Source organism: Zingiber officinale, chromosome 9B, assembly GCF_018446385.1.
Source record: "Zingiber officinale cultivar Zhangliang chromosome 9B, Zo_v1.1, whole genome shotgun sequence".
Lineage (NCBI taxonomy): Eukaryota > Viridiplantae > Streptophyta > Magnoliopsida > Zingiberales > Zingiberaceae > Zingiber > Zingiber officinale.
The window spans coordinates 10,159,705-10,174,978 of record NC_056003.1 but is presented as its reverse complement, the minus strand read 5'-3'; the positions used below and the strand labels follow the sequence as shown (position 1 = coordinate 10,174,978).

General features: G+C 31.0%; 1 protein-coding gene across 1 annotated transcript; it reads right to left on the bottom strand.

Annotated features, from left to right (window-relative positions):
* Positions 1 to 2,155: 2,155 nt before the first annotated feature.
* On the bottom strand, positions 2,156 to 6,275 carry LOC122022800. The gene is made up of 3 exons (XM_042580916.1): positions 6,269 to 6,275; positions 5,515 to 5,990; positions 2,156 to 2,378 (listed from the first exon to the last, which is right to left on the bottom strand). Exons 1-3 carry the CDS (start codon positions 6,273 to 6,275, stop codon positions 2,286 to 2,288), a joined length of 576 nt encoding a protein of 191 aa, XP_042436850.1. The 3' UTR covers positions 2,156 to 2,285.
* Positions 6,276 to 15,274: the final 8,999 nt, after the last annotated feature.

Genomic DNA, 15,274 nt, shown 5'->3' with positions numbered 1-15,274 from the left:
CTACTCCACTCAGGAGATTTACTTGTTGCCAGCCGATCCTCCAGATCGACTGGACTTTTGCTCAGCACCCGATGCTTCCGGACTTTCTGCTGGACATCCGCCTCCCCGGCTAGTCCAGTCTTTCACCTGGTTCGCGACACCAGGACTTTTCACCCAGGGTTACCACCCCCTAGGACTTTTGCCTGAAGCCCTCGACCTGCCATGACTTTCCGCATAGGGTTACCACCCCCTATGACCTAGGGTTACCGCCCCCTAGGGTTTTCCCTTTGCCTAACCTCAGCTAGGACTTTCCTGAAATCCTCAAGTAGACTTGTTAGACTAAAAAACATCTTAACTTTGAATTTGTTTGCCGTTATCGAAACACGAGTTCGATCGTCGGATGCTTCCCGCACCAACAGTTTTGGTTTCATGAATATATCCATGTGGATTCATCTTAGAGAAATTTAGGTATTCTAATGCAAATTGTGGCTCCTTTTAATGCAAATTGGTCAAATTTTTCATAAAATTGTGTGTTTTCCCATTACTTAAGTAAATTGCAATTGTTTAGCTTAATTTTCTCAAATTTTACTTTTTAGGTTGCGCTTGAATGGCATCATCAAGTAGTAGCAGTATCAACCATACCAAATATGAAATTGTACGATGCAGGGACTGCGGACTAAGAGCATTGGTGCTAGTCTCTAGATCGATCAAGAACCCAGGAAGACTATATTATGGATGTAAGCATCATGGATGGTTAAAGTGGGTGAGGTCTGATATTGGACTAAATGAAGACACTAATGATATACATTTTAGGATGTTGCCAAGAGTGGAGTCAAGGGTGGGAAGTGAACACATTACTTATCCTAGACACAATATGGGAAATTGGAATATACCGCTTTTGGTCTGGATATTAGTGATAGTGAACTTAATTCTTTTGGCTATATATTTGTTTTGTTTGTTGGTTGGCCTAGTCAAATAGTACTAGTGTTGTAATATGATAAAGAAATGTAATTATGGATGATGTCAACATTTGTTTTTTTTATTTATGAATGAATATTAATTTTGTGTTTTGCTTATTACTAAACTTGTTGAAGAGATGAAATAGAATAAGTCTGTTCTTTTGATCAGAGGCTGAATCGATCGTAGAAGAAGAATTAGGCCAAAAATTGGCACTATGATGAAACCTTCATGGATTGTATTTCAACTGTCGATAATACTTGCTATGTGCAAGATCCTAACATGAAGGAGTTTCAGCAAGCGTGCTCTGAGCACCACTTGTTTAGAGGCCAAGGCATCGTCGGTAAAGCATTTATGACAAATCATCCATGCTTCTCGTAGAATATAACAGACTTTAGCAAGATTGAATATCCATTATCGCACCATGCTAAGTTTTCCAACTTGAGGGCTGCAGTTGTTATTCAGCGCTGATGTATTCATACTAGAAATGTATACTTTGTGTTGGAGTTCTTTTTACCTGTTGACTGCATAGGAAGTGAAATGCAGAAATTGATGCTTAGTTCTTTGTCCATCACAATACAACATGTGAGCATAACGTTAAGGGTTGTGGCAACTAAAGAATTAGAGGAGACTGTTCGAAAATAATGAGAAAAATGTCCCTTCAGTACTACTTTCTGATAAATCGGTGTTGTATGAAGTAATCTCAAGGGTTGCTCTACAACTTGCAAAATATTCTCCACTTCCACAACGAGATGATAAACCTTAAATAGATAAACACTCAGAATTTAAATGCATAAACTAAAGTCCAAACTCTAAATTCAAGAGGGTGTCAGCTAAACTGCATCATTAGAAAACCTCAGAGGGAAACACAATAGACCAAAGGCAATATATCCAATTACGATAGTTTGACAAAATACATAGATGAAGTAAACCTGTAGAGGCTCATTTTCACAAGCACTATATAATGAAATCAGACACCTATATTTATAATTCTTGAGAAATCAGGAACACTGTCCTATCATGCTAGATAGCATAACTTACCAACAAACCAGGTGTACATCAAAATAGAAAATGGGGAACAAAATTGCACTACGTAAGTGTCAAAAAATGAAATAAACAATGAGAAACAAATAAGCACATTTTTTCAATCACAGTAGCCGTTTCAATCACAGCTGGGAATTACAATAGATTTGCAATAAGAGATAGCATAAATCAAAGTCCAGTAGCCGTTTCAATCACAGCTTATAGTATCCGTTTCAATCACAGCTTATAGTATCTGTTTCAATCACAGCTTCTGAAGATGTTAAAACATAATAAACTCTCACAAGCACTATGCCACCTTGCACAGATTAAACTCTCTCACAAGCATTCTTCCAAAAGGCAGCTTCTGAAGAAAGGTTTTCCACCCCGGGCAAAGCAACTGCAATCTTCCAAAAAAGAGCCTGAAACAGTATGCATTAGAAGTATGCATTCTATACCAAATTTTTTAGAAATATGCATTAAATACAAAAAAAATACACTAAACCAATTAAACATACAAATAAAGGAACTAGATGAATATTAACCATAGATAATTACATCCTAGCGCATGTTACTAGAACCTGTAACAATAAAGATGATTTATTAATATCATCTTCTCAATAAACAATAAACCACTATAATTTAACAAATTAAAACTTTGATATTACCCGCAATAGATCCCAAATCAAGTTCATATGTGTCGTCAAGACTGATATGATTATTATCTTCAATTGATCTGATAATTTGTCCATTGTCATATACAAAATATAATAAAAATAAATAAATATAATAAAAATGAAAAAATGAATCGACACAAACCCTTGTTGCAAATTGGGATAGTTACGCTTGTCATGTGATACTCCTCGTTGTCCGCATCCACGACAAAGCCTATAATTTGATGTAGATTTCTCCTTTGATGATTTTAATCTCTTCCCACATCCCTTAGTTCTTACTACAAAAGGATCAATAATACCAAGGCTCTCATCAATGGATTTTTTTCTTTGACTTCTATCATCGCATGTTGTACTAATGGACATCTTTTGAATTTTATTGTAGATACAATCGAATTGTTCATCCAAGAAGGTTGTCCTTTCATTACTTAAAGATGCATCATCAACTAACACGGAAGCTTTATAGGACAACCTCGAATGCCTCGACATCAAATACCTTTCTGAATCTGGATCATCAATGACATTTTGCTCCCCTAAAGCATATATTGCTTCAACTCTTGCATTTCGTGTCCATCGTTTGAGTATATACGTATCAGGCAAATGAAACACTTGGTTGATACGAAAAAAAGCTAACATATGTCTGCATGGAATGCCCTCAAACTCAAATTTTGAGCAGCTACACGATATGTAATCCCTCTGTTTGTCATGCGTGAGCACTCTTGATTTTGAGGAAGAAGAACTTTGAAATTTCATCACGTGGTAAACCGCTGAGGCAACTCCTGTAAATGTTTGTTGCACATAATAACTATGACTCTCGGTCATTTCACTTTGAAACTCCAGTCATTTCTTTTTTGTGTACAGCTTAACCATTTGAGTTTCCATTGGTCATGTTGTATTAACCCTGGGCTGCTCATTCATATCAATATGATCTGCAACTAACTCATTGTGTCTTTGATGTCTCAATGCTCTATTAAAACGTGTGATAAAATCCATTAATGAGTTCTTATTTGAGACATATTTCTTGAAAAATGCATGTGAGCCTTCAGATCTTTGGCTACTTGACATTCCTGCAGAAAATACATGACTAAAATATGTCGGCACCCATTTGTGTCTCAATTCATACATCAAGGACAACCAATCATTTTTCTCTAAGTTAGCATCCTTGATAGTTTCTTCCCATGACTTCTCAAAATCATCAGGTGTTGTAGAATTTACAATGACGTTCTTTAAGCTGTGATAGTGGTTTCGAAAAGTCAAAGGGTCCAATTTATCTGGGAATTTATTCAATATGTGCCACAAACAATATCGATGCCCTGTTTGAGGGAAAACTTGTGCAATTGCTTTTGTCATGGCAGGATTCTGATCAGTGATGATAATGTTTGGTGCTCGTTTAGGCATGGCTTCTGAGAACTTTGTAAGCAACCAAACAAAAGACTCAGCTTTCTCATCACTAAGAAACCCGCAACCAAAAAGAATTGTCTGATGATGATGATTAATCCCTACAAATGGTGCCAAAATCAAGCCATATTTGTTGGTGTTATATGTCGTATCAAATACAACTACATCACCAAATACACTGTATGTCCTCCTTGATACATGATCAGCCCAAAAACACCTGCTAAATTTGTTATCTGAATCAGTCTCATAATCAAAGAAGAAAGCTGAATTTTTCTCTTGCTTAGATGTAAAAAACTCTATCAGTGTTTCGGCATCGATACCCTTTTGTTCATCTCTTAAATTTTTCTCAAAATTTCTAATATCTCTTTCTGTGCAACCGACTCCCTTAGGCCCTCCATACTCTATCTCCAATATTCGCATTTGTTGACAAGTTGGTACATTGGCCTCTAAAAACTGTTTTGTCAATGTTTTCTTTGCTGCTGAAACATTACGATGTGAGCGTAGCAAATGCACCTTTGATGGAGTCGAGAGTGGATGATTATGGGCTTTTATGAAGTTACTGACAACCCAATTAGATCCGGCCTGTTTCTTGACAAATGCAATATTCGACTTACAACCCGTTCTAACTGTGCCACGTGCTCTTTCTCTTGATACATGATCAACTTTTGCATGTTTACTCCACCGCATTAGATCTGTATGACCCTCTTTAAAGCAAACAATTTACTTCCACGTCACTTCATTTGTTATCTTATTTTTCTTGCTTGTGTTTATCCTTGAACTAAATCCAGCTTCTCGTGCATATTGATTATAAAACGAATATGCCTCTTCTAGTGATGAGAATTCCATTCCAATTTATGGCTTTCTATCATCTGCAACTTAGGGAATGAATTCTTGATCATCAATTGTATTTTCTTCTATTTCTGAAGCTCCTCGCATTACATTTGACAATAAATAAGTAGATAAATAAATAAATAAAAATATTAGTTATTTTTTATAAAGTCAAAATTACAAACAATTAATAGAGAAAACAACTAAATTTAATAAGAAGAAATAAATAACCCCCTTAAAAACTAGATCAGTCTCTAAAGATGTCCTCTTAGTTAAACACAGTGCTCTCGTTTTTCAATTATTTTGTTATTTTAATTATTATATTTCTTCTATTCTGTTCGTTTAAGATTTGGGATAGGGATTGCAAAACTAAACTAATTGGTTTAACGAGAACTGCCTAAGGGTAAACTAATTGTTGAACTCCCAAGGCATGAGCAATTTGTCTATCTCTGTTGCATTGCAAAGCTAAACTAGTTAGTCATTCCATTAGTCATTCCAAAGCAGTTGAAATATCTACACGATGCTTGTACACAAGGACAAACCTCTGTATGCCAAGCTCATCAAGTATTTGAGTTTGCAGTTTGCACATGTTTTTTCAACTATTTTGTTTTTTGATATTGTACATTACAAAAGGCATAAATAACCAGGTATTGTAGTGTACCATCGAGGAGGACAAATGAAGGGGTGTGAGGTGCGGAAAAACCCTAGCTTCAGCTTGCCGATAAGAAACCCCAGCTGTTCCGCAACGAAGGAGGAAGGCGCCTGTGGGTTGTCCTCTTTGGCGTTTGCGTGGCGACGAAGGAGGAAGGGGCGGAACCCTAGCTTCGGGCTCGGCGGTGAGGAATCGCAGGGGGCACGACAAGGGAAGACGCCTGTGGGTTTTCCTCGCGGTGGGTGTGTCGCGACAAAGGAGGAAGGAGGACTCTTCGACGAAGGAGGAAGGAGGTTTCTTCGGCGGCTGCGTTGCGACGAAGGAGGAAGCGGAAAAAAAGTTGACGAAGGAGGAATTAGGGTTGGGGAAAAAACTGACGTGGAAAGATAAATTAAAATTTGATGCGGGCCAAAAAATTTGACGCGGACCTGCCACGAGGGCAGGTCCGCAGTAGTCCGCAAGAGGCGTTCCGCAGCGGAACGCCTCTGTGTATATATATATAATAATTAGAATTATTATTATTAGAAAATAGAGGTGATGTTATCATCCTAGTGATCATTTCAGGGTGACTTCACACTTTTTGGAAGAGGATAAAATTATAGGGAATATTTGTCCTAACGTAGCAGCTATTTACATGTGGGAGGCTAGACATCCAGTGAAGAATTTTGCACTTGCTGAGTATTAATTTCAAAATCTACTTAGAGCAACCATCTATATGTATACAAATCGTGTCAATCCATAAGGACTAGAATTATTTAGCAACCGTCCATATAGATACAAATTATGTCAATTCATCATGACTAGAATTATTTATTATTGATACTTGATGACCAAATTTATTTAGGAGTTAAAAGAAAGTTTTTAAGAAATAATATTATGAATTATTTTTTTATTTTAACAGAATAAAATTAAATTATCAAAAATAATAAACCTAATCTTACTCAAGCTATTGTATTGTGGATGTTATCGATTATTTTTTAAAATAATTAATAGTTCCTTCCACTATTTAATGTAAAATAAATTATCTTCACTCGAATTCTAATAAAAAAATAACATATAATCATGATATATAAACTTGCCTGATTTATTTTGGAGAATTGTAAATTTATTTCTATATTCATAATTGAAAGGTAGATATATATAATGCTATTTTTAAAAATTATATGAGTCATTTGCTTCTAATTATATGATTGATTATTTTATTTGTTACATTTTCTTTTAATTTTATCCCCTTTCTTCACTTTTCTTACCAATATATATATATTCATCTCACAACTAAGTTAAACACAAAAATATACATACAAATTTCTCTGTGGCTTCCTTAATTTTTATGATTATATCTTATAAAATAATATTTTTCAAGTTAACCTTATTATTTTTTTTAGAATTATTATTATTATTAGAGCAATAGAGATGGAGATCCTAGCAATCCTTTTGGGGTAACTTCACACTTTGAGGAAGGGGTAAAATTATAGGAGACATTTATCCCAATATAATAGTCATTTACATATGGAAGGCCAGGTATCTAATGAGTTATTTTACACTCGCTTAGTATTGACTTCAGAATCTATTAGGATGCATTTGGTTCATGTTATCATGTATAACTTTGGTTATGTGATTACCAAATAATCATATAAATAAGATTATGGGGAATAAAATATAATCAAATGTTGTTTGGTTTAACCTATGTAATGCAACAAAAACTTATTTGTTTGAAGGTTTTAATAAATAATCTAGTTTAATATTTTACTATATTACCTTTTACAAAACTAACGATATATTATTATTATTATTATTATTTAAATTATAAATTTTTTTATTTTTCCTTTATCATGTTTTTCTTTATTTTTATGTATTTTTTTTATTTGTTTTATTTTCGTTTTTTAATTTTTTTCCCGTTTTTTATTTTTTAAAATTTTTTTACTTTTTAAATTTTTTTATGTTTTTAAAATTTTTTTTTATGTTTTTAATTATTTTTTACGTTTTTTTATTTTTTTAAAAAAAATTTTACACTTTTTCTATTTTTTATTTTTAAATTTTTTAATGTTTTTTCTATTTTTTAATATTTTTTACATTTTTTTATTTTTAAAAAGTTTTTTTATCTTATTTTATTATATTTTTTATTGTTTTATTTTTTCCTTTACAATTTTTTTTTTATCACATTTTTCTTTTATTCGAGGATATTTTGGGTAAAAAAACTTCGTTAACCCCGGAATCAAGAAAAATCTCAATTTTCAGAGGTTTTCCGATTCCGGGTTGCATGCCCCTTTTGCTGACGTGTCGGGCATGGAACACTACTTGGGAATCATCGATTATCTAAACCAAACAAGATTTTTGTTGATAACTTTTGAATGGATAATCAAAGTTATCAAGGATAATCCCGAACCAAACACACCTTTAGAGTAATCATTTATATAGATACCAAATATAGATACCAACTATATCAATCAGTAACGACTAGAATTATTTATTATTGATACTTGATGACCAATTTATTTAAGAGATAATTAATATTATCTACAGTTGCACTAACAAAAGAATATTTTTAAGAAATATTATGAATTAATTTATTTTACTGTTACTGAACAAAATCAAATTATCAAAAATAATGAACAGCTAATCTTACTAAACTATTATATTGTGGATGTTATTGATTAATGTTTAAATAATTAATAGTCCTTCCCACTATTTAAAGTAAAATAAATTATCTTCACTCAAATTCTAATAAAAAAATAACATATAATCATGATATATAAACTTGCCTGATTTATTTTGGAGAATTGTAAATTTATTTCTTTATATGACTATTCATAATTGAAAGGTATATATAATATTATTTTTAAAAATTATATGAGTCATTTTCTCTTAATTATATGATTGATTATTTTATTTATTACATTGTCTTTTAAATTTATTCCCTTTCTTCACTTTTCTTACCAATATAAATATTCATCTTACACCCAAGTTAAAGACAAAATTACATACAAATTGTAATGGAGAAATTAGCAAAACAATATGTCAAGGGTTATAATTCTCTGTGGTTTCCTTAATTTTTATGATTATATCTTATAGAATAACATTCATTTCTAGTTAAACCTTAAATAATTATTTTTTAGAATTATTATTATTCGAGCAATAGAGTGGAGGCATCATCCTAGCAATCCTTTCTGGATAACTTCACACTTTCAGGAACGATAAAATTCCGGAAGGCATTTGTCCTAGTATAATAGTCATTTACATATGGGATGTCAGGCATCCAATGAGTCATTCATATAGATACCTACAGTATCAATCAGTAACAACAAGAATTATTTATTATTAATACTTGATGACCAATTTATTTAAGAGATAATTAAATATTATCTACAGTAGCAGTGACAAAAGAATATTTTTAAGAAATATTATGAATTAATTTATTTTATTGTTACTAAACAAAATCAAATTACCAAAAATAATAAGCAGCTAATCTTACTAACGATTAATTTTTAAATAATTAATAGTCCTTCCCACTATTTAAAGTAAAATAAATTATCTTCACTCGAATTCTAATAAAAAAAAACATATAATCATGATATATAAACTTGCCTGATTTAGTTTGAAGAATTGTAAATTTATTTCTTTATATGACTATTCATAATTGAAAGGTAGATACATAATATTATTTTTAAAAATTATATGACTCATTTGCTATTTAATTATATGATTGATTACTTTATTTGTTACATTTTCTTTTAAATTTATTCCCTTTCTTCACTTTTTTTCCAATATAAATATTCATCTCACACCGAAGTTAAACACAAAATTTACATACAAATTATAAAACAGAAATTAGTAGTACACCATGTCAAGAGTTGTAATTCTCTGTGTCTTCCTTATTTTTACTACCTTGTGCATTACGAGTAAGTTAATATTATCTTTTATTTATTTTGTTTGTTCATGTTTACTAATATTATGAATTGCGAGAAAGTTAACATTTTCTTTTATTTATCATGTTTACTAATATTGATATTTATATATTTTTGTCTTAAATTGAAGATGTCTCCGATGCCATCAATTGCTGTTGGGATTATGGCCAATGGGGTGATAGCCCACGAACCGGTTGCAAGGGTGATGATGACAATCGTGCCTGCGACACTTGGTGTGGAACCAAATGCAGAGGAGGAGGATGTTTAGTGCGAGGTCGACTTGAAGTGTGTCACTGTTTCTGTTGATCGTTTTATCAAGATTGAGAATAAATTATGTTATGGATTTTAAATGGTGAAATAAAGTTTAATTTGCATATAGTTCTTTTAATATTCTTAAATTATCTTAAAATCTTTAAAAATAATGAAATAAGATATATAATAATAAATGTTGGTCATTTTATTCTCATTTTTATTATTTTGTATTATATGATTATTTAAGAGACTTGTTTTCATGATTTTAGAAAGCATTTTATTATTTTTCTATATATCCATATATGTCAAATAATATAATATCTCTTCCATTGCCTTTATCTAATTTAATCAAATTTATTATTTAAAGAAGATTTAAATTTAAAAAATGATCTTAATTATAAATATTGTATTACCATGCCTTCTTCCAATTGCTTCCGGCCCTTTCTATTAGGTTGATCTAGTATGCATGTAAATTGTATTTATACACTAGTAAACTTGATTCAATAAAATTTAAACCTTGCATTTACTCTCTCTACGCACCCACGTGTGAAAAAAGAACCTCTCCTTATTCAATTGTTCACAACATATATACTTGTTGAACAATATAAACAAACAACCTTGCCATAAAACTTTTAATGAGTGACTAAAATTTCCATACACAATGAAATTCTTATCATCCACCTCTTTATTTTTATTCACATTTTCAATATTTTTGAAACTCTCCTAAAAATACAAAAAATCAGTCATTTAGGGACAAATTTTGTAACGAATTTAAAAAAAAAAATCATTGCAAAATACATTTGTAGCAAAATTTACGACGAAAAAAATTTCGTCACAAACCAGTTGTCCCTAAATTTTGCAACGAAAAACTAAAAATTTGTTGCAAATTTTGCAACGAATATCTTATTTGTTGCAAATTTTGCAACGAATATCTTATTTGTTGCAAAATTTGTCGTTGATTTTGCGAAAAAAAAAAATTTCATCGCAAACCACTCCACAACCGAAAATCTAATTTTTGCAACGAAATTTTGAATTCGTTGCAATTTACAACAAATATCAAAATTCATCGCAATTTGCAATGCATTCTGAATTAATTCATTGTAAATTGCGACGAACTTAGAATTTCATTACAAATTTAAGGAAAATTCTAAATCCGTTGCAGAATCATTACAGATGGCGACAAATTTTAATTTTTATTGCAAAATTTTGATAAAATAGTATATTACGATAGATTTGTAACAAATCATTTTTCATCGCAAAATTCATCACAAAAGTAAAAAAAAATTACCAATAATTTTTCTTTTTCGGTATGTACCATATATATAAATTAAATACAACAAAATTGAACACAAATACAACAAAATTGAACACAATAACATAAACCAAAATATTCATCATCACAAATATATCCAAACATGTTTCATATCTCCAAATACAACTAACAAACAATATGTTTCATCAACCAAGTTTCAATACAATATACGACTAATAACTAACTAAGTTCGAATAGGCAATAATACAATAACAAAAATAAATAGAACCAAGTTACAACAAACATAATATCCAACAATCTCATAGCACAATATCTCAAAACCAGAGGAAGATAAAATAGAAGAAAAAATATATACAATATCCAAGAAAGAAACTAAGAAAATGATGAATGAAGCAAATAATGAATCTTTTGAACAATTATATCAAAAATTAGATACAAAAGAAGCAGAAAGAGATATTTATAGAATAGTTAAAGTGAGAGAAATGGATATAAGAGTTCTTATACAAATAAAATATATTAAAGATAAATGTAATATGGTACTAGTAGATGTTGGGAAATTAAAAGAGCAGTGGGAGATGTATTTTTATCAACTTTTTAATAAAGGTTTTGGTGACCAACTTAACTTAGGTAATTTAAGTAAATTAAATTAGTATAGAAATTAAAAATTTTATTATAAAATTTAAATTTCAGAAGTAGATAAGCTTTAAATGGGATGTAGAAAATCTATTGAACCAGATGATATTCCGATGGAGATATAAAAGTGTCCATGGAAACAAAGTATTAAATAATTTATAAAATTATTTAACATGATATTAAAAATAAAAAATATATATGATCAATGGAGGGTAAGTACTCTAATTTCTTTATATAATAACACGAGAAACATACACAATTGTGCAAACTATAGGGATATTAAACTAATGAGTCATATCATGAAATTTTGGAAAAGAGTAATAGAAAAAATATTATGAAATGAGACATCAATAATTAAAAATCAATTTAGATTCATACTGGAAGGTCTATAACAGAAGTTATACATCTTCCTACACAACTAATTAAAAAATATCAGGAGAAAAAATAAAATTTACACATTACATTTATTAAATTAGAAAAAGCTTATGATAGAATCCTAAAAGAAATTATATGGAGAATTCTAGAAAAAAGAAGTATTAGCGTAACATATTTTGAACTAATTAAAGATATGTATGAGGATATAATAATCGGTGTAAAAACTTCAGGCAGGGTGACTGAAGCATTTCCAATAAAGATAGGGTTATATCAAGGATCGGATGCAAGTCTTTATCTTTTAACATTAATTATGGACGAATTCACTGCACACATTTCAAGATACAATACTATGGTCTATATTTTTTGTAGATAATATTATTTTGGTAGATTAAATATATGAAGGAGTAAATGCTAAACTGAAATTTTGGCCAAAAACACTTTCCAAAATGTTTTATGCTTAAAGGCAGCCCGGTGCACGAATCTCTCGCTATGCGAGGTCCCGGGGAAGGATCCATTATACGCAGCCTTACCCTGCTTTTTGCAAGAGAATGTTTCCAAGATTCAAACCCGTGACCTTTTGGTCATAAAACAATAACTTTACTATTGCGCCAAGGCTCTCCTTCTTGTTTTATGCTTAGTAGAATAAAAATAAAATATATAGAATTTAAATTTAGTAATATTAGATGTAATGAGATAATTGTTAAGTTAGAAGATGACAAGTTGCCTAGAATTGAGAGCTTTAAATATTTAGGATCATTTTTTAAAACAATGGAAGGATTGAGAGAGATGTCTTACATAGAATACAAGCAAGATGGTTGAAATGGAGGAGAACATCGAGTGTTTTATGTAATCGTAAAGTACCTCAAGACTTAAACGAAAGTTCTACAAAATCTTAGTTAGACCGGTTATGTTATATAGAGCAGAATGTTGGCTTATGACTTGTGCACATGAGTAGAAAATGAGAGTTGTAAAGATCATGATGTTAAGATAAATGTGTGGACATATTGAGAAAGGACAGGATGAAAAATGAGAGCATTAGAGAGAAAGTCAAAATTATATTTATTGAGGAAAAACTCCAAGAGATTCATTTAAGATGGTATGGACATGTGCTTAGACGATCAATAAATACTCTAGTTAGACGATGGAAACTATGCCAAACATACATCAAACAAGGAAGACTAAAAAAACTTAGGGGGCGTTTGGTTTAGGGGAATAGGAGTGGAGAATGAAAATGAAAATCATTGATTGTCATTGTTAATGTTTGGATTATAGGAATAAGAATAAAAATAAGGGAATGAATCCTTAAAATTGGGTAATAACTCATTCTTATGTACCTCCCCTTCAATGAGTCATTACCCTATTTTCATCAATCAAAATATTCCTTTATTCCAAAAATACCCTTGACTTAAAACTAAAATTTTCTCCCTTAATATCAAATATCAAAATATATTTATTTATTTACTCTTTCATATCACTTCTCTCTCCTTGTTTTCTCTCATCATATTTTCTCTCTCATCATTTTATCACACACTTTCTCTCTCCTATCATACTCTCTTTCCTTTTTTTTTCTCATTACACTTTCTCACTCATCATATTTTCTCTCTCCTCAATCTCTTCCATCGCACTCTCTTCCTTCTTTTTTCTCATCATACTTTCTCTCTCATTATACTTTCTCTCTCCTCAATCTCTCTCATCATACTCTCTTTTTATTTTTTTTTCTCATCACATTTTCTCTCTCCTCAATCTCTCTTGTCACACTTCCTCTTTTTTTTCCTCAACACACTTTCTCTCTCATCATACTTTCTCTCTCCTCAATCTCTCCGATCACACTCACTTTCTCTTTTTTTTCTCATCACACTTTCTCTCTCCTCATTTTTTTCTCATTACATTTTCTCTCTCTTCATTCTTTCCCATCATACTTTCTCTCACATCATATTTTCTCTCTCATCTTCTCTCATCATGCTCTCTCCTATCACACTTTTTTTCTCATTTTCTCTCATCACACTTTCTCTCTCTTCATTTTTTCGCATCACACTTTCTCTCTCATCATTCTCTTTCATCATATTTTTCTCTCATATTCATTTTTCTCTCACATCTAATTTTTTCTCTTATTTTCCTTTAAGGGTAAAAAAAGAAATTTTGATTTATTCCGATAGAAAATATACAACTAACCAAACATTGTTTTTAAGAGTGATATCCATGCTCATACCGATTCTCATTCCACAATACAATGATTTCCGTTCCGATTCCTATTCTTAGTAAAGAACCAAACACCCCCTTAGTTAATAATAATAAAATAAGATAAAATTTATTAAGTATAGATGATAGATATAATAGGGGATAGAGTCTAATAATATAAAAAGATCTTTACAGTCGATCCTATTTAATGAGATAAGATTTAGTAGTTATTATAGTAGTAATAGTATATGATTATCTGCCAGACTTATTTTCCTTATTTTTTTAAAAAATATTTTATAATTTTTCTATATATCCATATATGTCATATATGTTAAATAATATAATATCTCTTACTTGCTTTATCTATTTTAATCAAATTTATTATTTAAAGAATATTTAAATTTAAAAAATATCTTAATTGTAAGTATTGTAATCCCATGTCTTGTTCCAATTGTTTCCTGCTCCTTTTCACCTAGGGGTGGCAATTTTTTGATCCGACATGAAAACACGATCCGAATCGAACACGAAAAAATCAGGTTAGGGTTGGGTAGTTTCGGGTTCGGATCGAAATCGGGTCGACCCATTTGACCCATTTAATAAACAGGTCGGGTTCGGGTCAACCTGAAATGACCCAATTATAACCCGCGAACCCGTTTATAAATAATTATAAATTTAAACTAAAATTATAAATTTAAAAAAGTTAAAAACCCTAAACATAGAGATATGCTATGCTATTGATTCAATGTTGGTATGACTTATCATTTATAATATGAATTTTCAATTTGTATAGATAAATGTTATTTTTAATTTTTAATTTAATATACAAAATTTATTTAATGAATTTAGGTCAGATTCGGGTCAAATGGGTCAAACAGGTTAAACGGGTTAAACAGGTCGAACGGGTTAAACAGGTCAAACGGGTTAAACGGGTTAAACAGGTCAAACGGGTCGGGTTCGGGTCGGGTTCGGGTCAAGTGCAAATAAACAGATCAGGTTCAAGTTGAATATTTTGACCCGAATTAATAATCAGGTCGGGTTCAGGTTGTCATTTGCCAACCCGCCAACCTACCAATCCGAACCTGTCAACCCGAACCCGAACCCGAACCGAATTGCCACCCCTATTTTCACCCTTATCATTTACCATTCCTTGCGC

What these genes read in the sequence shown, in the direction of transcription:
- LOC122022800 (XM_042580916.1), bottom strand. An exon ending in TTCATTTGTCCTCCTCGATG is followed by an intron (nt 2,379 to 5,514) that starts GTACACTACAAT and finishes ATACTGTTTCAG; the next exon opens with GCTCTTTTTTGGAAGATTGC.